Genomic DNA, 27,701 nt, shown 5'->3' with positions numbered 1-27,701 from the left:
CATATGAATCATGCACATTTGTCATTCTGTGGAATGACATTGAGCATGTGATATATTTTGAGCAGTATCTAATCAGGTCTTCTGATCTTTAGTACTGTGAGACTTTGGAGGTGCGCTGTCAGAAGATGACCTTGGCCGTGACTCTGCGGGGGGAGGGAATAGTTCCTGCAATCACCTCCTCCCACTCTGGAGGTCTCTTGGACTTTGGTTATGTGCTGGAAAAGGAGAGCACCTCACAGGTCCTGAAGGTGAGCCAACACAGTCTCATTAGCACGAGGTGATCGTCCAATGAAAAAAAAAAATACATCATTTAAAAATAATTGGATTTGATTATAATAGGTGAAAAATGTCACATCCCTGTCTAATAATTGTTCTTGTGTTATTTTGTTATACACTGGAAAACTTTCTTTGAATAACTTTTGAGTCATTTCTTTTCCAAAGCAAGCCAAGTTTATTTTAAATGTCTAAATATTGCTCATTACGACAGTGTAAGAGCAATGTATAGTCAGGTTGCGACTTGTAGGATCCAGAACCAGGTTGTATCCCCATCCACTCGCTTAATGACCTTGCCAGTAATGTGTAAATAAATATTTATTATTTTGGGTAAGCTGGTGATGTTTGCATTGCACCTTCTAGATCAGGGGTCTGCAACCTGCGACTCCAGAGCCATATGTGGCTCTTTCATCCTTCTGCCTTCTGCTCGGACTTTGGAAAATAAATATTGAGTGTTTGATTTAAATTTGTTTTAATTTGACTTTTGTTAACATTAAAATAAAACATTTTCTCAAAATAGGCATCACAAGTGCCGACGTGCAATACCGAGCGCTAAGATTTATTGAGCTATTTGACCCCAGGTAGGAAACCAGTCCAAATGACTCTCTGAACATTTAAGGTTGCCGACCCCTGTTTCAGATCTTCAAATGCCAGGACTGTAAGGTTTTGTGTTGTTGTCGCCACTTAAGCCTTGCGTTGATTGTAGCTCCAGAACAGCTCGGCTGTTACAGTGGGTTTCAAGGCGATGTTGTACAGCCTCTCGCCCTCCAAGACTCAAGGTGCTGATGAGAAGGTGGCCCTACTGTTGGGTGGCTACACAGACTCTAAGATCCAGCCTGTGGTGGGTAAGTAGGTGGATAGGTTGCTAAGTGAGTAGATGACTAAGTGAGTAGGTAGGTAGTAATGCTGGGCCAGAGGTAGTTACAATGGATATAATAAGTCTTCACTTTGTGATCTGGAAAAATGAGACCATGATAAGTCATTTCAGAACTTTGTTTTTTTTTTGCCAATAATGTAACCTATAACATACAACGACTCAATTAATGCAACTTAATTGAAAACACTGAATTATTTCAAAATGTTTTCCACCATAAATGTAACTTCTATCCTATACAACTGAACTGAAAAAATAGAGGGGAAGTACAAATAAACAACTGAGATAATTTGGTTGCACAAGTGTGCACACCCTCTTATAACCGGGGATATGGCTTTGTTCAGAATTAACCAATAATCATAGTGTTGTTAAATGGGAGTCAGTACACACCTGCCACCATTTAAAGTGCCTCTGATTAACCCAAAATAGAGTCCAGCTCTTCTAGTCAGGCTTTCCCGACATTTTTGTAGTCACATCTTACAGTACAAGCCGTGGTCCGCATAGAGCTTCCACAGCATCAGAGGGATCTCGTTGTTCAAAACTATCAGTCAGGATGAGGATTTCCAAGGCATTAAATGCACCATGGAACAACAGTGATATTACCAAGAACGGGACGACAGAATTTAAAAGATGAGAAAACTGGTGAGGGAGGCTGCTAAGAGTTGAAGGAATTTCTGGCAAGTACTGGCTGCTTAGTACATGTGATAACAATCTTCCGTCTTCTTCATATGTTTGGGAAGATGGCAAGACAGCCCCATTTTACAAAGAAAAACATTCAACCCTAGCTACATTTTGCAAAACAAACAGGTGAAATCTCTCAAATGTATTTGGGAAAAACGTGTTATGGTCCGATGAAACCAAGGTGAAACTTTCTGGCCATAATTTCAAAAGGTACGCTTGGAGCAAACACAACACTGCTCATCACCAAAAGAACACCATTCCTACAGTGAAGCATTGTGGTGACAACGTTATGATTTGGGCCTGTTATGCTTCCGCTGCAACTAGAGCCTTCGTCAAGATGGAGGAAATTAGAAACAGTTCCGAATAGGAGTCAGTGTAAGCATTCTCCTTGAGGGTTCTGTTAGAAACAAAACAAAACAAAAAGGAAAAGCCTACTAGAACATCTGAAATTAATCAGAGGCACTTGAATTGTGGCAGGGGTGTGCTGACTTCCACTTAACATGAGTTTGGATGTGATTGGTTACTTCTGATCCCAACCACATCCCCATACTTGTGCAAGCACATTATTGCGTTTATTTTTACTTCCCCTCCCTATAAGATGTCTTCTTTTTTTCTTTCAATTACATTTGACAGGTTATAGGTCATATTAATGGTGGGGAAAGTTTTGAAATGATTTATCTTGTTCACTGTTTCATAATACTGTTACAGAATCCAGCCTTTCAACAGGTTTGTGTAGACTTTTTATATCCTCTGTACATGAAACTAAAGGTTGTGCCGGCAAAACTATCCGCTCTCACATACTGATATGCAATTCTTTCTATGTGAAATTACCTTTTATGACAAAGGAGTAAAAGATTCATTCTTTAATTGCAAATCTGTTGTAATTGTGGTCGACTGTGTGTTCGAATTGGTGTATTTTATTATCAACCTTATCTCATGTATCAGAACAACAAACAGATGTATCAGTGGCAACCACCTTAGTATAAATTGTGTATATGTTGTGTCATGTACAGGGACCCACAACTACAATGGGCTAAGTGTTTTCAGTGTTCAGCCGGTGGAGGCAAGCATTGCTGCAAGACAAAGCCAGGACGTGGTTGTCACCTTTCACCCTGATCACCCCTCGGTCAACTATTCAGATCGGCTCACCATTGAGCTTGTCAATAAGGTCACAAAAAGCAACACACAGCTTTAAGGGTCATTAGGCCACGCGAGCTGCCGATGCTATCGCCAATGTTCCAATCTTAAGTGTGAATCTGTTTCTGTGCGCTAGACTAAACTGTGTGTCTTGGATCTGAGAGGTGCAGCGTCTGCACACAATATGTATCTAAATGGAGGAGACCCACTGACAGTTCCTATTGAATCCCTTCTTCCTCCACTAATAACCAGTCAACCTGAACTCGCCGGTACATTAGCTTCTGCCGTCATCTCTGATGTTCTCAGCATGTAATATTATAAACTAGATGATTATTTCGACTTGGGATGGGGGGGGGGGAAATGAGTTAACATTTCCTGCTCTTCTCCACCAGGACAGTCAGAGGAGATGGAAATCCCGGTGTTGGTCACCCTGCGAGCGAGCTACAGTATGGGGACCATCAGACCTGCAGTCAGGGAGCTGCAAATAGGCTGCATACGGGCCAGTAAGAAGGTAGTGAGGCAGATGTGAAACGTTTACATAAAGAGCATCGTCATGTGCTATAAAGGGGTCAATCATCTTTTCAATACCAAATTGCACAAAATACAATTGTAATAACGTACCTCATTCACTGCTGTGGACGTGAATGCGAGTACACGGATAAATATATTTGTCGAGAACATTTTTCAAAGGTTAGGGGTGGAAGAGGGCCTTGCCGAGCTGGTCTGTGAAATTCAGGTTTCTAGAGCACTGTAATGGCTAACAGATCCCTGTAGATAGTAGTGCATCACCTTAGTATATATCAAGGACAGCTTTTGAGTAGACGATAAAGTTTAAGGGGTGAATCTTGGCTCGTCATGTCGGTTATGAGGGAGAAAAATGCCACCATGTTGGAAGTCGGACAAGTTTAGGTGTAGTCTGTTAAATCGAGGTGCCACTGTATCTGTAAATAAATTATTATTTTGCCATCAAATGCCATTCCTGAATCTCGTTTCTCTTGTTTTATAGTTTGATGCCACAAAAGCAAAATATATTTTGACAAAAAGCTCATTTGCGCCGCTTTTTGAGCAGAAACCAGTGGTTTTGCTTAAACCAACCCGTGTTCTACTGTTGACTACTAAAATAACGTAAAAAAAACTAGAAACAAAAAATTCTGATCAAAGAAGAGATTACTCTTTGGTTGGTCAGTTCTTATATCGTCACAGAGCACAATATTCTTGAAAGATCAGTCAAAATATGGGGCACTGGCAATATGGCAACCTGCAATGAAAATGGCTGGCAGTGAATGAGTTTAAAAGCCTGCCTATGGAGGCCCACAATGCATCCAACTGGGCATCTTTGAGGACTTTCTCATGCGTTCCAATATACAGGTATAAGAGATGAAACCACAAATAAGAATGTAGTTGCTTTACCTATTGATGAAGGTGGTAAATTACAGTTTTGACACTGTTGTAATTGTTGGACTGTAGTTGTAAAAGATAGCATAACAGTGCATAACCATATCTCATTATTTAAAAATTGTTAAGGCCTATATTCAAGTTCCCAATGCATGTAAAGTGAAATATGTTTGTCGTATAAGCCAATGCAGTGATTGTATTCTGACTGCTTGTTTGGACCCACCCATTTCAGGGGAGTGATTTTCTCTGGGACAACCTGGCTTCTCTGCAGCAGAGGGGCTTCAGTGTGGAGCCCAGCAAAGGCAGCGTAGAGGCAGGCAGCAGACACACCATCAAGCTCACATGGACCCCCCAGAGTGGACACAAGGTCAGGAAGATTGCAATTTTGGCTTCTTTTTGAATTAGAAAGGGCGATTTCAATGAAGCATAAATGTTTTCAAATGCAAGATATGTGATCATCAAACAGCAAGTGAAATTTCCAAATATTTACTTCCCAGTGAGTGAAATTGTGTAGTAATGATGAAAATAATTTGTGTTTCAGCCCAATGAAGTGGTGCAGATGTGTGTGCCTCTCACAGTAAAAGGTGACGAAACGAGGGTATACAACGTCACCCTCATGGCTTTAGTCTCCACTCATGTGGACTGATTCCTTTTTTTCATGGATTCTTTTCTCTAGATATTCTGTTATTGAGGCAAAAGACAGCAAACACCACAAGTTGCTGTTATTTTTTATTGTGGTTTATAGGTCTATATGACCAGAATGACCATGCATTATGTACAGAGAGAAAAAGCTGTCCTATCTCGCTATATTTACAAATGTTTTAGAAATTCCTAACCCTGCACCTTTATCCAGATCTGTACCAAACTGTATGATAAATCAATGTTCTTCCTTCATACCTAGTTTCTCTGTTTCTTTGGGGGGAAAAGTACATTGCTGTGAAAAAGTATGAGCCCCCTTCTCAAATTATTGTTATTTTTTTGCATAGTTTCCCCACTTCAATGTTTAAGATCATCAAACAAATGATTTGTTTCCTGTTTCAAAGTCTAGGACTTGCGACTCGACTCAGGACTTGAGGGCAAAGACTTGAGACTCGCAAAGCAATGACTTGCTGCCACCTCTGGTTAAAAGTCATTACGGCTATCATATTTTGAATGATTGAGCTTTATTTTGAACATGCAGTACGAAACTATAAAAGAAAAGATATATACAATATAAGTATCCCACACTGGAACACCATGTCCTACCAGCCCAAAAAGGAGTAGGAAGAAGTTAAACTTGTTAAATTTAAAATGAGTGACTTTGCATTAAGATTTTTTAATATAAAACAATGCCAATACACGGTACAGTTCAAAACCTCTAGGCGACCATTAGACTTGTTTAAGCGATTCTACATCTACCATATAAATGTCTCGCTCTTCATTAAGGTACAATCAGGCAATATATGCAGTATAAAGAAGATATCATAGATGATATTTAACGTGACCTCTCATAATTCAACACTAGCAGGTAGCTGCCGATCTAAAACCTAAATGGAAAGGTGCCTTAAATTTACAAATTGCGATTGCAACAACAAAATGCGCTTACGGTTTGTGCATGTGAACAGCAGATGTCAGCAATGCCAAAGAGTGGTCCAATGACCTCTCCTGCCTCCTCTCAGATACATGCAGTAAGCATTTATCACAGATTGTAGGAGATTATACTAAAGAAGATTAATGGACCCCAACCTGCCTATAAAAAGCAAGGTCATTATGAGCTTAGCCTCGTGTAATGTCGCTGGCTTTTACAAAGCAAGTCCTACATCATATTAGACAATATTGCCGTTATTTTGCCACTTTATCTAATCTGATTTTTGCTCTGATCTCTATTGCTCATATTGAGCGATGATGCCACTTACTGCGGTGTTCCTGCGCCTTTATGTGAACACCCACTGGGTTTATAAAAATAATCAAATCTACATCAACCAGCCACAGCATTAGGTACACCCGCTGAACAGAATGACATTCATTATTTATTATTTCAATTATTTCTTTGCAAAGTTAATGATTGTTTGACTGACATTGTCACAGAGGGATTAATATAACAATATGCCATCCATCCATTGTGGTGATAGGTTGCCGAGATGTAAACTGCATTGCATCTTATTGAGAGCTGTTCAGAATATTTTGGTTAATATCTGACTATCAATCACACTCAGCATTAATCTTAGACGAGACACATTTTGGGGGGATTTCATGATAATTGATGAACCTCCGATTGTGACATCAGGGCTGTGCTCCAGTTCAGTATAGAAAAGGGGAATATCAACGAGAGTACATTTTCAAATTGGCACATTTTTCTTTGTATACTGTAATAGATTTATTTTAGAATGAATTCAATAATTGATTGTTGAAAAGAAAATGTTACTGATATCACCACGTCTTAGCACAGCACAACTTTTTCTTCCTCTTTTGCACTGGGTGCGTGAAAAAGCGTCAATTCAGATGAATAACTTCTCCCCAGGGTGGCCTGAAACCCGGCTTAAGTAGCTTCACACCACATGCATGCAGACAGGCGGGAGCGTATCCAGGGGCAACTAAATCACAGCAGCAGTAACCTTGGCCAGATGAGTTTTTCCCCTCTTTAGTGTTTAAATGTAATGTGAAAATGTAAATATTAGACAAAGATTTGTATTTATTTTTTCACCTGGCTCAGTGTGAAAAAGTAATTACTCCCTAAACCTAATAACTGCTTGGGCCACCCTTAGCAGAAACAGCTGAAATCAACCATTTTCTAAGACTGGCAGTGAGTCTTTAACATCTCTGTGGAGACATTTTAGCCCATTCTTCTTGCGGAATTGTTTTAATTCAGCAACAATGGAGGGTTTTCGATCTTGAATAGCCTTTATAAGGTCATGCCACAGCTTTTCAATCTGATTGAGGTCCAGACTTCGACGAGGCGACTCCAAAACCTTTTTTTAAGCTATTCAGAAGTTGACTTGCTGTTGTGTTTCGGATCATTGTCCTGCTGGAGAACCCAAATGCGCTTTAGCTTGAGATCACGAACTGAAGTCCAAAGGTTCTCCTTCTGGATTTTCTGGTGAAGAATTCACAGTTCCATCAATCACAGCAAGTCAGCCAGGTCCTGAACTAGAAAAGCAGCCCCAGACCATCACACTACCACCACCATCTTGGTTGGAATGATCCAATGATCAGAGGTGTCGACTCGAGTCACATGACTTGGACTCGAGTCATGAATTTGATGACTTTAGAGTCCACTTGACAAAATGTCACAAGACTTGCAACTCGGCTTAGACACCAATGACTCGTTTCTTCACTTGGACTCGAGCCCACCGACTTGAAAAGACTTGCTACTTTTAATTATGGAGAAACAAACACTCTGCAGCTCTCTCAGTAGCTTAACATGCCAAAGTTTATTGTATTACAGGGATTTCACTCAGGTGGACGTGTCCCACCATACAACGCTTAATTAGAGCTTATGCATTTTAACAGTTAAAACCCTGTTGGGCACACTCAAGTACGGGACTTGACCAGGAGTTCACTCTTTCAGACATTACCTAAAGTAATGGTTTTATTAAAAAACTAAAATAAAACTGCAACATAAATCAACAATAAATGTGGCAGTTACAAAAGGTACACATTCCATAAAGTGCTGGTAACATATACAGAAACGACAACGACATTTAACTTAACAATAACTAATAACTCAGTACACCAGTTGACTAACATGCATGTGATATGCTGTTCATTCACTAATAAATTCCATAGACGCTACAGGCTTTAATTGCTCGCGCTGGGCCCACTAATAATAACACAGGTTATATTAAAATATCAACTCACAGGTTCTTACAGGTGTTTAGACACTATAAAAAGCCTTCCCACCGCACCATTCATCAGTACTACTGCCTTGTTCATTTCCCACATCCTGTCCTGTCCTGTCCTTTTCTGTCCTCTCATCTTGTTCGTTTGGTTAGTTGTTGCATGTCCTCACCGGGTGTCTCTCTCCCAGCCCCCGCTCAATTTTTATTTTTTTTTTTTTTTCCCCCCCATTCATCTTCCGTACCAATCATCCTCGCTAGGGTCGCGGGCGTGCTGGAGCCTATCCCAGCTGACTCTGGGCGAGAGGCCAGAGATGTTGTCCTGGGTTGCTTTATGACCTCATGGATGAGCTTTCGCTTTGCTCTTGGGGTCATTTTTGTAGGGCAGCCACTCCTAGGAAGGTTAACCACTGTTCCATGTTTTCTCCATTTGAGGATACTGGCTCTCACCATCGTTCGCTGAAGTCCTAAACCTTTAGAAATGGCGTTGTAACCCTTTTTCACTAGTGTTTATCGATGATGGGACTGCTAACAGAGTAACTGCATGAATTGTGAGGTGTATAGGACCATACTCTTTGTAATTGAAGACTTTTTGAAGGCAAATAAATGAGATGTTCTTCTCTTGGTCAGTAGCCTGATTTTAATCCTACGGAGCGTGCTTTTCTTTAAGGGCCATATTCTCCTGTGTTTTCTGGCTGCGCGGGTTCTCTCGTCCACTCAAATCTGTCATTCACACACCCGCATTTCCGGTTCGCACTCTGGGTGGAACAACGCTAAAATGTCGGCGTTATGTGTCAAATCTGGCCCTGCGCGCATGCTGCACGCTTTGTCCCATGGACTTAAGCACCGCTCCTCTGGGGGAAACATCGTATTGCACATTTTGATTCGGTTAACTGCCTAGCGAGGACCGACTCGTGGTGACGGTGCAGGACACACCCGGCCGATAATACTCACCGACTGCCCAACCACCATCATGTGTCCCTCCCACATTATGCTGACGGCCGAACGTTGCAATCGCAGAGCTTTTCCGCTTCAAAACATGCTGCTTGGAATTTGTGTTGAAAGCGCAGGGCTCATTATTACAACAACTACAAACATTAAAATGGCACAATAGTGAGTCAGATATTGAATCTTTTGTTTTTTAGTTGCTTTGATGTCAGTCGTCAAAACCGTTTGTGGCACAAAGAAGTTTGCAGGGCAGCGTGGAGTAATAGAACATACCCCTTTATTACACTGCGTTCCAAATCATTACGCAAATGATATTTTTCTCTGATTTTCCTAAACAGTTGATACAAAGGACAGTTGTCATAATTTTCAAATCATCACCCGTCAGAATATATTTCAAATGTTTTTAAACAAACCTCCCAGTGATAACAGTATTTTTTTTATATAAAAAACTGAAAATACACTGTTTCAAATAATTAAGTACAACAGAGTTTCAAGACATTTGACAGGTTTTAAAGAACTGAAAATCGTCATTTATTGAATTTGCAGCATTAGGAGGACATTTACTGAAATCAAACACTATTTCAGTCAAAAACATAAGTTAAGTTACATTTTGAGAAATAATTATGCACGACAGTTTCAAGACATTTGACAGGTTTTAAAGAACTGAAAATCGTCATTTATTGAATTTGCAGCAGTAGGAGGCCATATTTAACGAAATCAAAAGCTATTTCAATGAAAAACCGACCTCAAATTACATTTTGACATACAACCCCTGATTTGACAGCAGCTTCACACTTCTTGCATCCATTACTCTTGTGACTTGTTGGAGAGTTTCTGCTTGAATTTCTTAAGATGGTACATTTCATGCTTGAAAAGGATTTTGTTAATGAAAGCACTTCTTTTGATACCATGGAAGGATCATTTTCGCACCTTCAGGGACCCTTAAGGGCCCGACAAGCTCTCTCCCCAGCTACATACTCCATGATTTACAGCCAGTCTGAGACTTGAATCAGTCACGCCTCTTTAGTGGTTGTGCCCAAATTTCCAGGTTACGCACGGTGGGTGTGTCAGAGGTTTGGACGGGAAAGTGTGCTTAGGTGAAAGATGTGTAAGCCTGCCGTGTAAAAGAAAGACTTGGGCACAAACGGGAGAGTATGGCCCTTACTAAAGACAAACATGAAAGCAGCTAGACCCACAAACAAGCAGAAATTAAAGGGGTATACTCCCCAAATCAGCCAAATCGTCGGAGAGCTGCAGCCTATCCCACCTGACTTTGGGTGGGGAAAAAAATTACAAGCATTTACAATCATATTTACACCTATGGAGAATCTTAAGTCTTCGGTGAACCTAACATGCGTGATTTTGGAATGTGGGAGGAAGCCTGAATACCTGGACAAAACCCACGGAACATGGAGAGAACATGCAAACTCCACACAGTAAGGCCTGAGCCGAGATTTGGACCTGCAACCGTAGAGTTGTGGGGCAGACACGTTAACCATATTTTCAAGTACTGTGCTTTAAACAAGGCACAACTCACACGACATCCAAACCAGAACTGATAATACTTGTCATCCCCCATTGGATTAAGACACTCCCGAAAGACAAGTTCCACGTCTCCAACTAACGCTTTAATCTAGTATCCAGTACAAACCCTGCCGGGAGCACGACACCGAGACTACAGGTCATAATGACTGCGGTGTCTCTGTGTGTCTCCAATCCACAAACATGCACAGGAAGTAAATCCCTGCTGATTTCCCAGCTTGAGCTAGAGAACAATATCTTTCTATCTATCCATTTAATCCATCCGGTGACCAATCCATCCAAAGTTGAATACCGTGCCACGCCATCTGTTTTGGCTTGCAAATAACACCGTACAGTACTGGATGTAGCGGTTGTTGCGGTTATGTAAATCAGACAGCCAGCCTTTTTCTCAGCTACAGCCAGGTCCATAAAAATTGGGACAGTCAACCCTGGTGAAGTTCTGCCAGGCCTACTGCAACTGTTTTGAGTTCCTGCTTGTTCTTAGGGCATTTTGCCTTCAGTTTTGGCTACAGAAAGTGAAATGCATGCTCAGTTGGATTCAGGTCAGATAATTGACTTGGCCAATGCATAACATTCCACTTCTTTGCCTTGAAAAACGTGGTTTTCGCAGTAAGCATCTGGTCATTTCCATCTGCACTGCGAAGCACCGTCCAATGAGTTCTGAAGCCTTTGGTTGCATAGGAGTAGATAATACAGTCCGAAACACTTCAGAATGCATGCAGCTGCTTTAGTCAGCAGTCAGACCATCAATAAATAGGGAACCAGTTCCATTGGCAGCAATACATGTCTATGCCATGACACTACCACCACCATGCAAATAACACACACAAGAACAAGGACAACATGCAAACTGCGTAGAACGGCCACAGTCAACACAGATTTTAACATGGAATCTTAGTACAGCACTGCACAACCACCAAACGCTGACCTTGAAAACCCTAATTTGGAACCTACCTTAACCCTTGTTTAAATGCCTAGCCCTGGCTTGATACCATGATTTGAAACACTAACTCACTTTAGAAACTAGGCCTGTGACTTTGGAATATTTTTAGAATTGATTTTATGTTGATTATTCCATCGAATAATCAGATTTAAAAAATCTGATTAAAAAAAACTTTATTATTGTAATTATTAGTCTGAATGTAAAATGTATTATTTTTCAATTACTGTTTGTCAACTGGTTATTATTGTTTATTTGGTATTGTTTAATGATGGAAAAAAAACACAAATCAACAACAATGCAATACGCAAAACAAGAGGGAGTGATGTTGTACTCTCCAACCTTTTTGCAACAGAGCTACTTGGGTACTGATTAATGCAACACTCCTGAGGTTACATCAGGTTCACTTACAGGTTAGTCACACTATGGCAGAGAATAACGATTATTTTCATGATAGATTAAATTATTATTTTTGTCCATTTCAGTTGGTGGTTTGGTCTGTAACATGTAAGAATATAGGTGTGGGATAATAATCATTGTTTTCCAAAGTCAAAGCAAATGTTTTTCAAATGTCTTATTTGCTTTCATGAAGGACTATAGAAATCTGAAAATATTTACTGAGAGGCTTAAATCAGAGGATTTGGACAATTTCATGTTAAACAATGGCTGTAAACAATTCATCGTTTCTCAAAATATTCGTCAATTAATTTGATGATTAATTCATTGTGACACCTCAACTAGAAACCCTAACCCTGGCTTGAAACCCTACTTTGAATTGACAAGCTTTTACTGCGTTTATTCAATGGACTGTAATTGGAATAAATGGGCGTAAATGTAACGAAGCTACTTTTGGTGCACCCTGAATGTGTGCATGTGTCGGGAGTTGCCAAAGATGGCAGTATTTCCTGATTTCTTGAAGTGGTCGCCGACCCTTGGCCGTACGTTGTGACGCCTCCTGAGCGTGGGGTTTCCCGGAGCTGAGTGCAGGGTTACCGCGCCCATCTCCGCTGTTTGATGGCCGCAGGAAGAAACCGCTGAGATCCCGACGCCCGCCGAGGAAGAAGAAAAAAAAAAGGGACGACGACGCTTGCTTGGACGAAGGGATTTGTGGCTGTTGTTGGTTTTTTTTTTTTTTTTTGCCTTGAAGGTGGAAATTTGTGGCGGCTCCGGAGAGTGCTCACGCGGGACTCTTAAGCACCTATTCTCGGGGTAAAACACCGCCTCGTAGCTGCTCGTCCGTGCCGGTGTGTGTCCCCCACTCCACCCCCCCCCCCCCCACGGCGGTTCAAAACTGTTCGTTCGGGGTGTGCCGCTCTTCGCTAGCTACACTGAGCTACATCCGAGCGCCTGGCTGCTAGGAGGAGAAGACGAGCTTTTTATTGTTTCCAGCTAATGTGAAATTTTTTTTCTTTTTTTTTTTTTTTTTTTTTTTTTTTTTTAATAAAAGCGCTGATACCATCTGAAAGCAGGTAAGGAGTATTATTATTATTTTTTGATATGATCATTTCTTTATGTGGCTAGCTAAAGATGAGATGTACTGAATGAAGGGGTTAACTGGGTTAACTAGTTGGTTTGACGGTAGCCTGCCACTCGCTAACGGTAAGTCCCTGCTACCAGCAGAGTGAGTGGGGGTCAGTATAGAAAGGCACAGTGGTTTGTAATTGGAGATAATTGGGACATTTGTGTAGCTTTCGCATGAATGCTCCCGCCTACTATTAACAGGTTATTCGGTAACGGTTGTCTACGCCCTATCTTCCAGCTAACTTGACCCTTTAAAATCACTTTGCTGTGCCATATGAGGGCTTATTAAGGTGCAAATTCCGATCCCGGTTGTTGCCAACAAGTCGACACGTCGGCCCATATTTTCCACGTCTTTGCTTCATGCAAAGCAAGTAGACCTCTCGTATGCCGATGGGTTTTCCCTTTCAAACTTGTTGTAAACTCTTTGAGATTACCGACACAATTTCCGCTCCCCTGCGGAACGCTTTGAAACGAATCGAATTTGGGTTTTCCTGGCCGTCTCGGCGCAAATCGTAGCATCGTGCAGCTCACAACGAAGCGAGTCTAAAAATGGCTTCTCCGCCAACCCGAATCACCACCGACACCACCCACCCTGGTTTCCGTAGCGAGTCCGAGCAAGTTAGCCCAGCAGTGGCCGCAGCCTGCCGTGGCTCACATTGGGCGTGTTTCGCTCGATCGTGTCAAAAGTGGGACATATATTTATTTATTTTTTGGGTGGGGGGAGGGGGTATTTTGCGAACCATGTTTGCTTAAACCTCGAGAGTGTTACCAGTAATTGCTCCGCTCAGATTATTTGCGTAACGCCGAGTTTCGTAGCTGGAGGATTTTCGTCAAATTAGCAGAGTTTATGAATGCAAGTGAATCAAAAGCATAACCGAGTTGAGGCTTCTTTTTGGGCCACATTTGACTTTAACCGGAACACACACACACACAAAATCAGGCTGCACGGGGACATAACTTCATTGTAGCATAATTAGCCTATGGCAACAATGTCGACTTGTTTCAAATCACATGGGTTTCCATGGTATTTTGCTCCTGGGCCGTAGTGTGCAAATCGGCCGTGAGTGAACTTGTCGGTGTAAAGCAGAGCAAATGAGCGTAATTGGCTCGCTGCAATCCTGTTATGTCGAGCTGCTAGCGGCTACGCCGGTGTGGGCCGGCTGTGTCGTTACACCACGAACCTAAAACCCGATCAAAAGGATCGTTCTCAGCTGGGTTGAGCAAAAGCATAAGTGTGGCTCCGTGTGCGTATGAAATTAGGAGGTTCAAGTGTCGTTAAGACGTGTTGCTGAATCGAGCGCCACCTCCCCAAATAAGGGGCAACGAGATGCCGCTGAGCAACTTCCCGTCGGGCCGGAGAACTCGGAAATGGATGCAGTCCATTTGAAGTCGCCTTGTCAATTACTTTTTATTTTTTTTGTACATCTCTTAAATATAACAGTTCGTATTTCCTCGGTTGTGTTGGTTTGTTTTGTTTTTTGCCGGTGTGCGCCCCCCTTCCTGCATCGCCTCCAATGAATGGGTTCCTGCATTGAGGGCCCGAGTTGCTGCACTCAACAAGATGGCGTTCAAAGCCTTTCTCATCAGCGCCTTTTCTCCCACTCGTACAGACAGCTGCCGAGCGTCGGGGAGCTTTTAGTCTGGGCCCGCTAGCCTTCGTTCCCTTGCTGTGAAAACCTGGGGGAAAAAACGCTTTGTATGATTTTTGTTTTTGTTTGTTTAATTCGTGTTGTTTAAAGCCTGTCAGACGTCGGACAACATAGTGAGGAATTGACTGTTCGAGCGTGAATAACAACTGCAAATCCATTTCTGATCGCGTGGCATGTGTGCGTTTCGACATTACTTTTTGTAATATGTGGTTTTTGGCTTTTTGTCAATGTTTTTAGTACCTCAACAGTTAGTTACATTACACTAGTCAAACCTCAGATGTGGTCAGTTTACGAAATAAAATTCCCCAATGAGCTCAATCCCTTTTTTTGAATGTTTTTTTCTTTTGGATCAAACCTTTTATAAAAAGTAAAGGATTTATGTAACATTTTAAGTATTGCTGTGCAAGGTATAAGCGCCGTTTAAGCAATTTAATGTTAGGCACGAGTCTTTACACTCTCGACATTAATTACGAATGTGGTGGAATAAAAGTCACACGCACCTCATGCGTCTTCGTTTTTTAACTTTCACACAAGTATAAAATTACATTAATTACTAACATAATCTAAACCTTTCAAACATTACAAAAAAAAACCCCACTCCACTTTGATCAAGTGGCAAGCATATGGAAGCTAACCACTCTGCCCTCGGATTCGATAATAACTGCAAGTCATGTCTTCAATAAAATGATATGTAATGTATAAGTTCTCAAATATACTACAATAAGTTTGAGGGCGATTAGGGACAGAGTCCTGTCATGGATAGTGAAAAAACAAAAGTAATTGGCATCCCTAAAAGTATGGTTATAATTGCCTGTATTGATCGTTTGAACTGTAAATATACCACAAAATATAATCCACAAACACTTTCATACAAGTTCAACTCATCGTACAACATGAACCTTAAAGGGTGATTGGTTTAAAAAGACATGCAACGGAAGTTTGCATGTACATCGCCTTTGTAACTTGAAAAAGTACCAATTTGTCAAGTATTAACGAAACTTCCACCGTTTGTTAACATGAGCTTTTAAGTAGCCGCTCAGCAGAGCAAAAACATACACGTGGAAATGACTCTTCGGAACTTCCGCTCGCAACACGGACTAAATCTTCCCGACATAAAAAAATGTAAAGGTCAAGTTGTATTCCTTCAACATATACGTCCTTGACACCCATAAATATTTTACTATTAACCAGGGCTTTAACTGCATCTTGTAGCATCTTTTGGCATTACATACACAAAGAGCACAAAAATACAAATAAGTGAGGTTTTCAGCAAATGTTGAGGTGAGGTAGTAGACTTTATACCGATCTTATCTGCCTGATCGGTATCTGATGATAATTAGCATTTTATTCTGATCGTCTTTGTCATAATTCGCCGATCATTGATCGGCTCCGCAAAAGACATTTACTCTGCGTCGCCATCGTGTACGGTATATTTGAATCCAAAAGCTAGATTATTTTTAGCCTTGTTGTGTCTTTTGACGTAGTACTGTAAATATCTTACCGCCAATAAAGTTTAAAAAAAAGTCGGCAACGTGGGACAGACACCACGTAATGCGTGGATCAGACTACAAGACAAATTTGGTCTTTCACGATTGAACTATGTCAGACTACTGCAATAAAATATTGTATTCCGATACCACCGCATCCCGTTTTTTTACGATCATTGAGCTTTTATCTTGTCAAACGCAACCAGATACACTCGTTGCCACGACAACAACACTCGATCGCGTCGTGTGTATTATAAGAACTAAATGGGGAAAAACGTGTGTTGGTCACCGGTGCTTGGGAGAGGACTTTAATTCAATGATTACTTGAGGTAAATGAACAAGTCATTTATCGTTTTTTTAAAACTCGATCAGTGATTGGCCCCAAAAATCCTGATAGTGTAAAGCCTACTTGGTAGTAGGTTCCTCAGGAAAAAAAATGCAAATTACTGACTTTTCACTACAGTCCAACTAAAGTGGTTCAGTCCAATCACACAACAGATACAAAGGGAATTTGAGGCTTGCATTAGGAATTGTTAATCTTTAAAATCTTTTTTAAAAGGTGTGTGAGAGAGAGAGACATGACCCAGATCACAATCCTGACTCACTTATATTTATTTGACTGTAAATCCACTTCTGTTACTTCATGACGTTTTCTATATGCATGTATGTGTGTGTCTTTAATGATTGTGCAGCACATTTTACTAGGACAGACGGGTGTTACCGTTATTAGCCATATGTGCTAAGAGGTGTATTTTGTTTTCAAAAAAGGATTTTCATTATGATGTGTATTTTTAATCTGCGAGTGCGGGATAGAAATGGGATTATATTCTTAGTCTCTTCCACTATCTGGGATTATATGGTTTTGGTCGGTAATCGTTCAGATTTTTTCCCCACAACATATTGTATTTTTAGCTAATTTGAATGATTTATTTATTTAAAAATTTTTGGGAAGGAGTTGGAATTATACAGTCATGAATTTAGGCTCTAGCTTCATCTGTTTGCACCATCCTGATTTGGTAGAATTAATTTTTGTGCCAATTCCATTTTGACTTCCTCTGCACTATTTTTTTATTTCAATGAATGCGCTGACCACCTAATTGACGTCTTGGCTGGTGTTTGGGATTTGATTCTTTGTGTGGTCTGTGTTTCCTCTGTCCTCCCAACTTCATAGAGAGAACTTTTTCACTTTGTTGATTACAATGGACCTCTAGACCGGGGAAACTTGGAAATCAGACTGCGCCCACCACTTACTTTCATTGATGTAACCTATGTATCACATCAGTGGTCTACTTATTACAGTTATTCCCACCCACCCATCAAATGGAGATTTTGTATAATCAATCTAAATGATTACGCCAGCCAGTTATTAATGACAACCGCCTCCTAGGATGCCAAACCTGGGCATGTTGTATATTCATTAATTCCTCTTGTACTAATAACCACCACCTTGCACAATAGAAATAAACAGAAAGACTTGAAATCATCCAGAAAGTTGAAGTGAAGACTCAACGTCATGTTTGTGTCCACAGCAAGAGACAGGGAAGGGTTAACTGCAAACAAAACACAGTACATAAAACCCGTGCCCTTAAACGACTTGCATGCTGTTTTGTCCCATTTCTAAGTGACCTACTTATCTTGATACAGTTTTACTTTCCTTAAAAATTCCCATTAGCAAAAGCCACTACTACATTGAATTTCTCAAAGCTGGCCAATTTGCGTTTCAAGCATGTTGAACTCATACCATCCTTTAGTGGTCAAGAAGATTCACCAGTGCTGTAAGACCATTTCAGTGTCTGCACTCGGCACCATTAGGAAGTTGTTGCCTGACAATTTTACATGAATGGCATCGTAAGGTCACAAAATGACACATTTTCAATAATTAGTTGTCAATAGCGATACTAGGGTCTGTCAAAGTATCTAAAGCAGGCCTGACCATTATACGGCCCGCGGGCCACATTAGGCCCATCCCCAGACTCTAACCGGTCCTTGCAAAGTCGTCATATACGATGTAAAATTCGCAGTGTGTTTATTTTGAAAGCGGTGCATTATTGTTCACATATGTGGGCAGTTCAAGCGAGCAAAAGCAACTTTGTCACTGCCTTTAGCGAGTTTTCAGACCCCTTTACCAACAATGCCAGCAACATTGGTCCTCATGTTAGCAAAATTCTTTCCTGCATGGTGTAGGTATGTTACAGAAAATTTAAAACGCCTGTCTATCAAAATAGAGGATATCAATGGATTGAGATTTGAAACAAATAAAATGAGCATAGTTTGTAAGAATCTGATAAGGATTAAGGATTTTATAACACTTTTTATGTCACAAATCGGCTCAAATTTACTTGTCCAGAAATCAATGTAAATCAGTAGGAAATGTGAGTGAAATCATGACTGGTAGAAAAATGCCCGTATGTTTCTTAATTGAGATGAAATTGTGATGTTTAAACAGGCCATTTTCAGATTTTTCAATGGTGGCGTCTGCTCAAGCCATCTCATTCTGGAACCGAGAGCAAGCTAATTGTCAGACTTACATCACACTTAACAGAAAACAAGAATAATAACCGTTCGTCACGTCGCTATACCTTTTAATCATGTCGAAATCCTATGAACTTGTGATTTTGGATGCTGAAATCCAGTAACATTTTCCATCTTTGTCAGAACCACCAAATCTCATCTAAATTGAAAATTTAAAAAACTTGGTGGTAGAGGGCTTTCCCAAGAATGTCATCAGCCAGTAGAACAGGGATTACTTTGCATGAAACAATACAAAAAGCAATTTTGGTGGACCTCCGCTACATCCAATTGCGTGAAATCCGGCACATCGAAATTGAAAGAAAATTGTGGCTAGTTATCTGCATTTAGTCACCTACATACATGGTGGAGGGAAGAAGGAGATTTGCCCTGATAATGATCTGAGACTTCAGTCTTGGAACGTCCGTTTTGAGTTAGCGATTGGTGCTCATAATGCCAGCACACTAAACATTTAGAAAAATGTATGCATAACATATACCTGTAGACATGTTTTTTTGTGAATGCTGGTATAGCGATGTAATCTTGTGTAGATGCATGACTTTACGACTCATTTTGTTTAACATTATTTCAGAATTATTCCAATTTATCACATGGCCCATTTGAAAAATTAATTGCCTGCCTATGATATAAAGCTTCATTCACACGGGAAGTGACAAAGAGAGTCAATGAAATCAAGTGGTAGTGATGACAGGCAAAATAATGTGTGGGTATGCAACACTGGTGCTTATAGAGCGAAACTAATCTTTTCTTTCAGCAGCTGCACTATGGCAACTCCCAGTAGAAGTTTGAAGTACAGCACATTGGTAGAGTTAAAATGATGTGATGGCTCAGATGGTAGTGTACTGCTTTGTCACTATCACAATTAGCAATTGCCGAGGACAATCTTAAGTTTCACTGTACCTTGTCAGTATTTTAAACGCACTCCTTTTACCAAACCATTGCTGCAGTAGCTTACTATTTAGCATCACAAATCAATATCAAAATGTAATTTAAAAAGTGTTGACTGGCGTGCAATACAGGCTAATCTGTCCAGTCAGGTTTCCACGAGTGGCTCGGTTCAGTTCTCCATGTTCCTGGTTCAGTTCCGTTCACCATGGTACAAGTTAGATCGGTAAACCCCTACTCAGTCATGTATTTCCACCATGGGTGTGTGGGTGTGATGTAGTGCTGGGCGGGCGATATATCGAGAAGCTCGATTCGATAAATATTTTATTAATGCTCTAAGGAAAAATGGGATCATCGGTTTTATTTGCGATACTTTTCACTACTCCGCGGGAATTCCGCCAACATGGGGGAGAAGATGCTAGCGATGAGCAAGCCATAAATAGCCCCCAACAAGGGCACATCTATAATGTGGAGACAACCGTAGTCTGCAAAACGTGTATAAAAGATTTCACGATGAAGTAAGGCATATTCGTGTAAAATCACCTGAAGATGAAGCACGTTATCGAGTGTGACACTTTATCAAGTTAAAGAGATCCGCGACTCCATGCCGCTCCTGTAATGTAAACAAACCAACGCCGCGAAGCGAATGTGGTGGCAGTTGAAGAGCTTGTGTTTTTATGGTCGCTCTGTAAACGGGGCGGGAAGATAAGATAGTAGTTTGCCTTTCATGGACAAGATAGAAAGTGTTAACGGGGTTTATTTATGTTAGCGTTAGCAGCTACTAGCTAGCTCTGTTGCATGAGTGATCGTCAATCACGCAAATAGTTTGATATTGGGTCAGACGTCCCTGTCTGAGCTAACTGTTCCAGGCAGTTGGGTTTGCACAGTGTGGCATTCTCAAGAATCACTCTTGTATTTCTTTTTTTATTCACTTTATGTGCAGCTCACCGCATTGTTTTCGTTCCACATGACGTCATGTTTCTTCTTAGTCTTTTTCTTCTTCCTCCTCTTCTCGATTTCTATCAGACTCGGCATGTTTAAGTGCATAGCTGCCACCTAATGGTTAAGTCATGAACACCTATAACAGAGCCAAACCCAAAGAAAAACATTCAAATAACAAATATTGAAGTCTTAATATATTAACGAAAACAACTGTAGAGTAACGATTATGTTGCACAATTGAACAGAATGCAGAATTATTTTTATCCTATTGCATAATCTACTGCAATAATTGTCCCACTTTAACGTTCTTGACATAATTAAAAAAATATGGAAATTCAGACAAATTGTTCTGGAAGTGATTTTTTAAAGGTTGGCAGCTCTGTAGTCATAGCCATGAATGCAATTTTACTTATAATTGGCATAATAAATTCTTCCAGTGTTTTGGTTTCCAGCCTTTTTTCTCATTTTTGTTTGTTTGCTTAAAGTCAAGAATTTTCATTTCGATGCATCACTAATTTTGAGGTAATTATATTGCACCTTTTTATAGTGCTAGCACCAACGGTTGTGCGTAAACATCCCGGCGTGATGTCAAATCATGCTGTAAAGTTTCGGTGTGTGTAAAGTAATTACAATAAAGTAATTAAACTACAGTAAGTGAGCACCCATTATATAATGTCTGTCATGTCATGTAATGTTGGTTTGACCTGAATGATGAGAATACATGACCTGACCAGAGCAGTGACTTCCAACCGTTATGGAGCAAAGGCGCACATTTTACAATTGGAAAATCTCACGGCACACCAACAAACAAAAATGTCACCCAAAGTAGATGCACAGTAATTACTGTATGTACTTTCTGCCATCTAATAGAAGAGCATTTATTTGTTCTGTCTGTCACTGTGCCTCACTGGCATAAATAGAGGAACAAATACATTATTTCTTGTAAATGAATAATTTTTTGAGCAGTTAAAGGTCAAATGACAAAGATGTTATGGGGTCAGTTAAAATTCATGTTTGTGTTGTTTATGTTATGTAATACATGCATGTAACTTAAACATAGTTTAGCTAAAAATTAGGTTTTTATGACGCATACTGAGCCCTCCCCGAACATACCCGAAGCTCAAAACGCAGGTTTGGTTACTCTATCCACCGCGAGGGCTACCAGAAGTGATGTTGCAATTGCTAAACACAGCACGCTACACACTATATGGAATGGCGAGCAACGTGTTGGAATATGAGGAGGAGGAGGATTTCGGTGTACAAGAGCACCCAACCGAATTTGGCATCGTCAAACCGTACGTTTGAGCCGATCAGGAGGTCGAATAGTCACGGCTACGAGCAGCCAAGTATCAGCTGTACAACAGGAAAAGAGAGTGGCCACTGGCTCGATGTAACGGTATGTCAAAAGCATGTCTTTATATACAGTCATGGCTTGAAATATTGGCACCCCAGGAGTGCCAATATTTTTTTGCACGACTACGCATTATATATTCATATAGGTTTCAGTGACACGGCACAAGCGTTTACATAGTATGCAGTATTCCTATTGTAATATTGCCCCTCGCTCGAGTAGCGTTATAACACGGCGCACAGAAAGTCTTTGCTGTGTCTGTTGGCTTGCCATATAGGCAAAAGTACCAACGACAGTAGTGAAAAGTACTATGTGGGTCTTTTTTTCCTACTCCCCAGTCCACAGTAACCATAATAAAGTTGTAGGTATATACAAGGAAAAAAAAAAAAAAAACTCTTTTCCACTGCCTGAACCATTTGTACAACCAAATGCCACACAATAAACCATCGTGACATCGTTAAATCATATGACAACAAATATACAAGGGCGGGAACAACAGCATGGAACAATAGCACACAACACTGAATGAGCAGGCTGTTTGGCTCGTGTGACGTCACAGCGCCGGAAAGAGCCGAAGACCGGAAGGGGCTGGATGCAAAAAGCGTCATATTTATCCATTTAACTGCTGTATATCTGCTCTATAATCACTTTGAAATGGCAGAAGTGGTTTGTAAAGGAGTTCTAGAGTTATCAAGAAAAAAAATAAAATCTTTGTTCTCTGACCTTTTAAGTAAAATTTGATAATTTCCCACGGCACCCCTGAAGTTTGCTCATGGCAGACTCATGTGCCACGGCACAATGGTTGGGAATCACTGGACTAGAGAATGAATACTTTAAGTTACTCAGTATACAGTACACAAGTATGTACAGTGAATTAACAAGTCATTTAAATAGACACATTGCTCCATCTTGGGTTGGGATCGGTGATCGGTTATCGTTGGATTGGTGATTGGCGAAAATCGGTTGGTGATTGGTGAAATCCTGATCGTGTAAAGCCTATTCAATACATGACTTTAAGTATGCAACATTCACGCTTACTCCTTGGTACTATGTTAGCACCTTAGCAACCTGTTGTTGTGATCACGTGGGCTCTGCATGCTATCCGGGCGCTGCTAAGTGATGGAGTGGAATATGGAATGGAGTGCTTGTATAAGAGTGGTAAAATCAGAGATTTTAGATCATCCATCCATTTTCTGTACCGCTTATTCTTTCTAGGGCCGCGGGCGTGCTAGAGCCTATCCCAGCTATTTTTGCGCGAGAGGCAGGGTACACCCTGAACTGGTCGTCAGCCATTCGTAGGGCACATATAAACAAACAACCATTTGCACTCACATTCACACCTACGGGCAATTTAGAATCGCCAATTAACCTACCATTTATGTTTTTGGAATGTGGGAGGAAACCAGAGTACCAGGAGAAAACCCACGCAGGCACGGGGAGAGCATCCAAACTCCACACAGGCGAGGGTAGCTCAGAACTGTGAGGCAGACATGCTAACCAGTCGACCGCCGATTTTAGATCCACTTCGATCTAATCCAATACTCGTTTTTTGCTGACATCGAACCGATTTTCGATCTCAAAGAGCAGACCGGGACACCCTAAAATTTTCCACTGGATATAACATATTTTGTCACTTTATCAGATAGTTTTCTCAAAATGCAATATTTGTCAACATTTGCAAATTGCTATGGCAAAATATTAATGTTTTTATTACCTTGTCCTTAATACCATAATACTGTGCCGCAGTTTCACTTGGAGGCAAGTAATGGCTGTTTAGCAACTTTCCATCTTCACTCCTAAGGTTTTCGTTCTTGGCACAGCCAAGAGAATACATTTTCGCATTTTGTGCGGTCTTTTGCAGCGCAGTTTAACTGACACAGCAGGAGCCAATGTCTCCTTACTGGCTGTTGTCTTACAAGTTAAGTAATCCTCCAGGGTTGCTTATGAATCATATCATATTTGTACAGTTACATTTACAATGCCATAACATTTATACTGTGCCAGTTCAGGACAACCATTTTTTTTTTCTTGATGAACAATCTGTTTGGAGAGACTAACATGACATGCCCTGGAATTATGCACATTTCTATCAAACACGATCTGCTTTTGTTCAAGACACAAAGGCTTCAACCAAGAAAATTTCACACATGAAAATCAATTACAAGTTACAAAAGCTAATGAATGGTGTCCCCCTTTGTTAAAACAAGAACTGTGATCACTCAATTATAAATGTGGTCATTTGACTCTTCATACACCTAAAAATTCTTGTTCAAACGTGAAAGAAAATGAAGATCAACACTCAGCAGTTTTTACAAATTCAGTTTTAAAACATTAGTTGAAAATAGTCCACCATTTTTACAAAACCCAATACAGTGTCAGTTACATTTACTTATACTGTACTCAGTTTAGTTAGTGCTAACAGTATTATGGAACATTTCACAATTCTATCAAATAAATTATACTGTCAGCCCTATTAATGTCATGGCTGCGCTAATCAGACATTACGCTACCACAGTGACAGACTCATCGCAAAAATTCTGACTTGCCCTTTAATGTAATTTTCAAGTTTTTGTTTTTTCCTAAGCTGTTACAGTTTACTCACACAATCCCGCAACTAAACGTGACCTCATATCAATTAAAGGCATAAAAAGGCTCAAACCTCCTTGTCCAATTCTTGCCCCACTCAAGTAGTGCAATGGCTAAATAATGACTTGTGGTGAATTTTACTTCAATAATCAATGATATCAGAATCATCTTTATTTGCGAAGTATGTCCAAAACACACAAGGAATTTGTCTCCGGTAGTTGGAGCCGCTCTAGTACAACAGACATAAAGACATTGACAAAAAGCAATTGTGCAAAAAGATAGAGTCCTCGAGCACTTAGAGCAGTTCGAATGACTAATATTGCAATAGTCCGGTGCAATGACCATTGTGCAAAGGGCGCTGAGACTTCAAGGAGTGTATGCTGTTTAAAGTGACGAGTAGTGCGATCATCTGGGACAATGTTGGTTGTGCAAATGTTACAGATACTCCTCAATCAGTGTGCAAATGGAGCAGATGCTACTCTGGCATGAGTGGCCAGTATATGCAAATAGTGCAGCATGGCGAGACAACTACAGTGATTGCACGAGTAATACATAATTGGCCCCACAGAAATGTGACAACGAACTCAAGTCAAAAAATTGCCAGCTTCATGTAATGGAATTATATGTTAGGTGTTTAAGAAGTTGATCGCAAGAGGGAAGAAGCTGTTGGAATGTCTACTAGTTCTAGTTTGCATTGATCGGTAGCGCCTACCTGAGGGAAGGAGCTGGTGACCGGGGCGCGGAGGGTCAGAGAGGATTTTGCACGCTCTTGTCTTAGTTCTGGCAGCGTGCAAGTCCTCAATGGTGGGTAGGGGGGTACCGACAATCCTTTCAGCAGTTTTGATTGTCCGTTGCAGTCGGAGTTTGTCCTTTTTTGTAGCAGCACCAAACCAGACTGTGATGGAAGAATACAGGACTGATTCGATGACCGCTGTGTAGAACAGTCTCAGCAGCTCCGGTGGCAGGCCGTGCTTTCTCAGAAGCCGCAGGAAGTACATCCTCTGCTGGGCCTTTTTGAGGACGGCGTTGATGTTGGTCGCCCACTTCAGGTCCTGAGAGATTGTAATTCCCAGGAACTTGAAGGCCTCGAAGGTTGACACACAAGGCAGCTGGACAACGTGAGGGGCAGCTGTGGCGAAGGATGCCTCCTGAAGTCCACGATCATCTCTACAGTCTTGAACGTGTTCAGCTCCAGGTTGTGTCGGCCGCACCACAGCTCCAGCCGCTGCGCTTCCTGTCGATATGCAGACTCGTCACCGTCCTTGATGAGGCCGATGACAGTGGTGTCATCAAGGACGGTGACGAGTGTCATCTGCAAACTTCAGGAGTTTGACAGTCGGGTTCGCTGAGGTGCAGTCGTTCGTGTAGAGAGAGAAGAGCAGCGGAGAGAGGACACAACCTTGGGGCGCCCCAGTGCTGATGCTGCGTGTGGATGAGGTGGCCTCCCCCAGCCTGACCTGCTGTGTCCTGCCCGTCAGAAAGCTGTAAATCCACTGACAGATGGCAGGTGAGACGCTGAGCTGGAGAAGCTTGGTTGAAAGGAGTTCAGGGATGATGGTGTTGAACGCTGAGCTGAAGTCCACGAACAGGATCCTCGCGGAGGTCCCTGCACTGTCGAGGTGTTCTAGGAGTGCAGTCCCATGTTGACTGCATCATCCGCAGACCTGTTCGCTTGGTAGGCAAACTGCATGGGGTCCAGCAGGGGACCTGTGACACTCTTGAGGTGGTCCAGCACGAGACGTTCAAAGGCCTTCATGACCACAGATTTCAAAGCGACAGGCCTTTCGTCATTCAGACCAGAGATTGCAGGTTTCTTGGGGACTGGAATGATGGTGGAGCGTTTGAAACAGGATGGAACTTCGCTTCACTCACTCTATTGAAGATCTGAGTGAAGACTGGAGCGAGCTGGTCCGCGCAGACTTTGAGGCAGGATGGGGACACATGGTCCGGGCCTGCCGCATGGTCCGGGCCTGCCGCTTTGTTAATCTTCTGTTGTTTGAAGATGCGTCTCATATCCTGTTCATGGATGGTTAACGCAGAAGTCAGAGGTGTGGTTGTGGTCGCGGGTGCGGCCGGGTGGGTTTGTGGTGTGAAAGTGTCCTTTTCAAATCTGCAGTAGAAGGTATTCAACTCGTTGGCTAGTGTGCTATTGTTCTCAGCTTGGGGGGATCGTCGCTTGTAATTAGTCAGCGATTGGAATGCATGCCAGACTGATTTAGAGTCGTTTGCGATAAACTGTTTTTCCAACTTTGTTGCATAGATCCTCTTTGCAATGTTAATTTCTTTAGTCAGCTGGTTTCTAGCTCGATTATACAGGGCCCTGTCCCCGCTCTGATATGCGTCCTCCTTAGCGAAGCTGCTTAAGTTTAGCAGTGAACCACGGCTTGTTGTTGTTGAATGTGCAAAATGATTTTGTTGGTACACAAACCTCTTCACAGAAACTGATATAGGATGTGACAGTGTCCGTATATTCATCCAGGCTGCCAGCTGAATTTTCAAAGACACTCCAGTCTGTGCAGTCTAAACAGCTTTGAAGTTCCATCTTGGCTTCATTGGTCCACTTTTTGACTGTTTTCACTGTCGGCTTCGCACATTTAAGTTCTTGCCTGTACGTCGGTATTAAGTGAATTAAGCAGTGATCAGACGGACCCAGGGCTGTACAAGGTATAGCACGGTATGCGTTTTTTACCGTAGTGTAGCAGTGGTCTAAAGTATTATTTTCCCTGGTAGGACAGTCGATGTGCTGCTTGTATTTAGGGATTTCATGGTTGAGTTTAGCTTTGTTAAAGTCCCCGAGAATAATGAGGGGTGAGTCCGGGTGTTTTTTTTTCAATGTCGTTGAGTTGTTCGGCGAGCGTTAGCAATGCGGCGTAATATAGACTCCAGCCAGTATGAACGATGCAAACGCGCGTGGCGAGTAGAATGGTTTACAGTTTAAGAATAGCGACTCCAAATGCGGGCTGCAGTGTGTGCTGAGCACCGTAACGTCCGTACACCATTTTTCGTTGATATCTAAGGTTTTTCATTTTGCTGCAAAACTAATAACACAGGAGAAAATTGAAAGTGATTCCATTTTCTATCAGAGGAATCATGAAGCTAACAATCAATTGGAACGTTCTGATCAGAACTGTGTCACTATATGCATG

General features: G+C 41.4%; 2 protein-coding genes across 10 annotated transcripts in view; both read left to right on the top strand.

Moving 5' to 3' along the window:
- The window catches only part of cfap74 (cilia and flagella associated protein 74), a 48,753-nt gene extending 41,253 nt beyond the window's left edge, over nt 1–7,500 (top strand). For 7 of the 9 annotated variants that reach the window (XM_061673299.1, XM_061673315.1, XM_061673307.1 and 4 more), the window contains 7 exons: nt 93–248; nt 980–1,118; nt 2,842–2,996; nt 3,102–3,234; nt 3,358–3,476; nt 4,593–4,727; nt 4,902–7,500. In XM_061673299.1, the coding sequence (XP_061529283.1) occupies nt 93–248; nt 980–1,118; nt 2,842–2,996; nt 3,102–3,234; nt 3,358–3,476; nt 4,593–4,727; nt 4,902–5,006 (942 nt within the window). In that variant the 3' untranslated portion in view covers nt 5,007–7,500. Of the gene's footprint in view, nt 1–92; nt 249–979; nt 1,119–2,841; nt 2,997–3,101; nt 3,235–3,357; nt 3,477–4,592; nt 4,728–4,901 lie in introns of those variants that run through there. The other 2 variants (XM_061673322.1, XM_061673356.1) reach the window with 2 other exon arrangements.
- A 5,546-nt stretch (nt 7,501–13,046) lies between these two features.
- The window catches only part of LOC133400489 (guanine nucleotide-binding protein G(I)/G(S)/G(T) subunit beta-1), a 36,231-nt gene continuing 21,576 nt past the window's right edge, over nt 13,047–27,701 (top strand). The window contains exon 1 of the mRNA XM_061673268.1: nt 13,047–13,074. The gene's annotated coding sequence lies outside the window, so the exon portion shown is untranslated. The remainder of the gene's footprint in view (nt 13,075–27,701) is intronic.

This window comes from Phycodurus eques, chromosome 1, assembly GCF_024500275.1.
Source record: "Phycodurus eques isolate BA_2022a chromosome 1, UOR_Pequ_1.1, whole genome shotgun sequence".
Classification (NCBI taxonomy): domain Eukaryota; kingdom Metazoa; phylum Chordata; class Actinopteri; order Syngnathiformes; family Syngnathidae; genus Phycodurus; species Phycodurus eques.
Note: the sequence above shows the minus strand (reverse complement) of the source record. Positions and strands in the feature narration are given on the sequence as shown.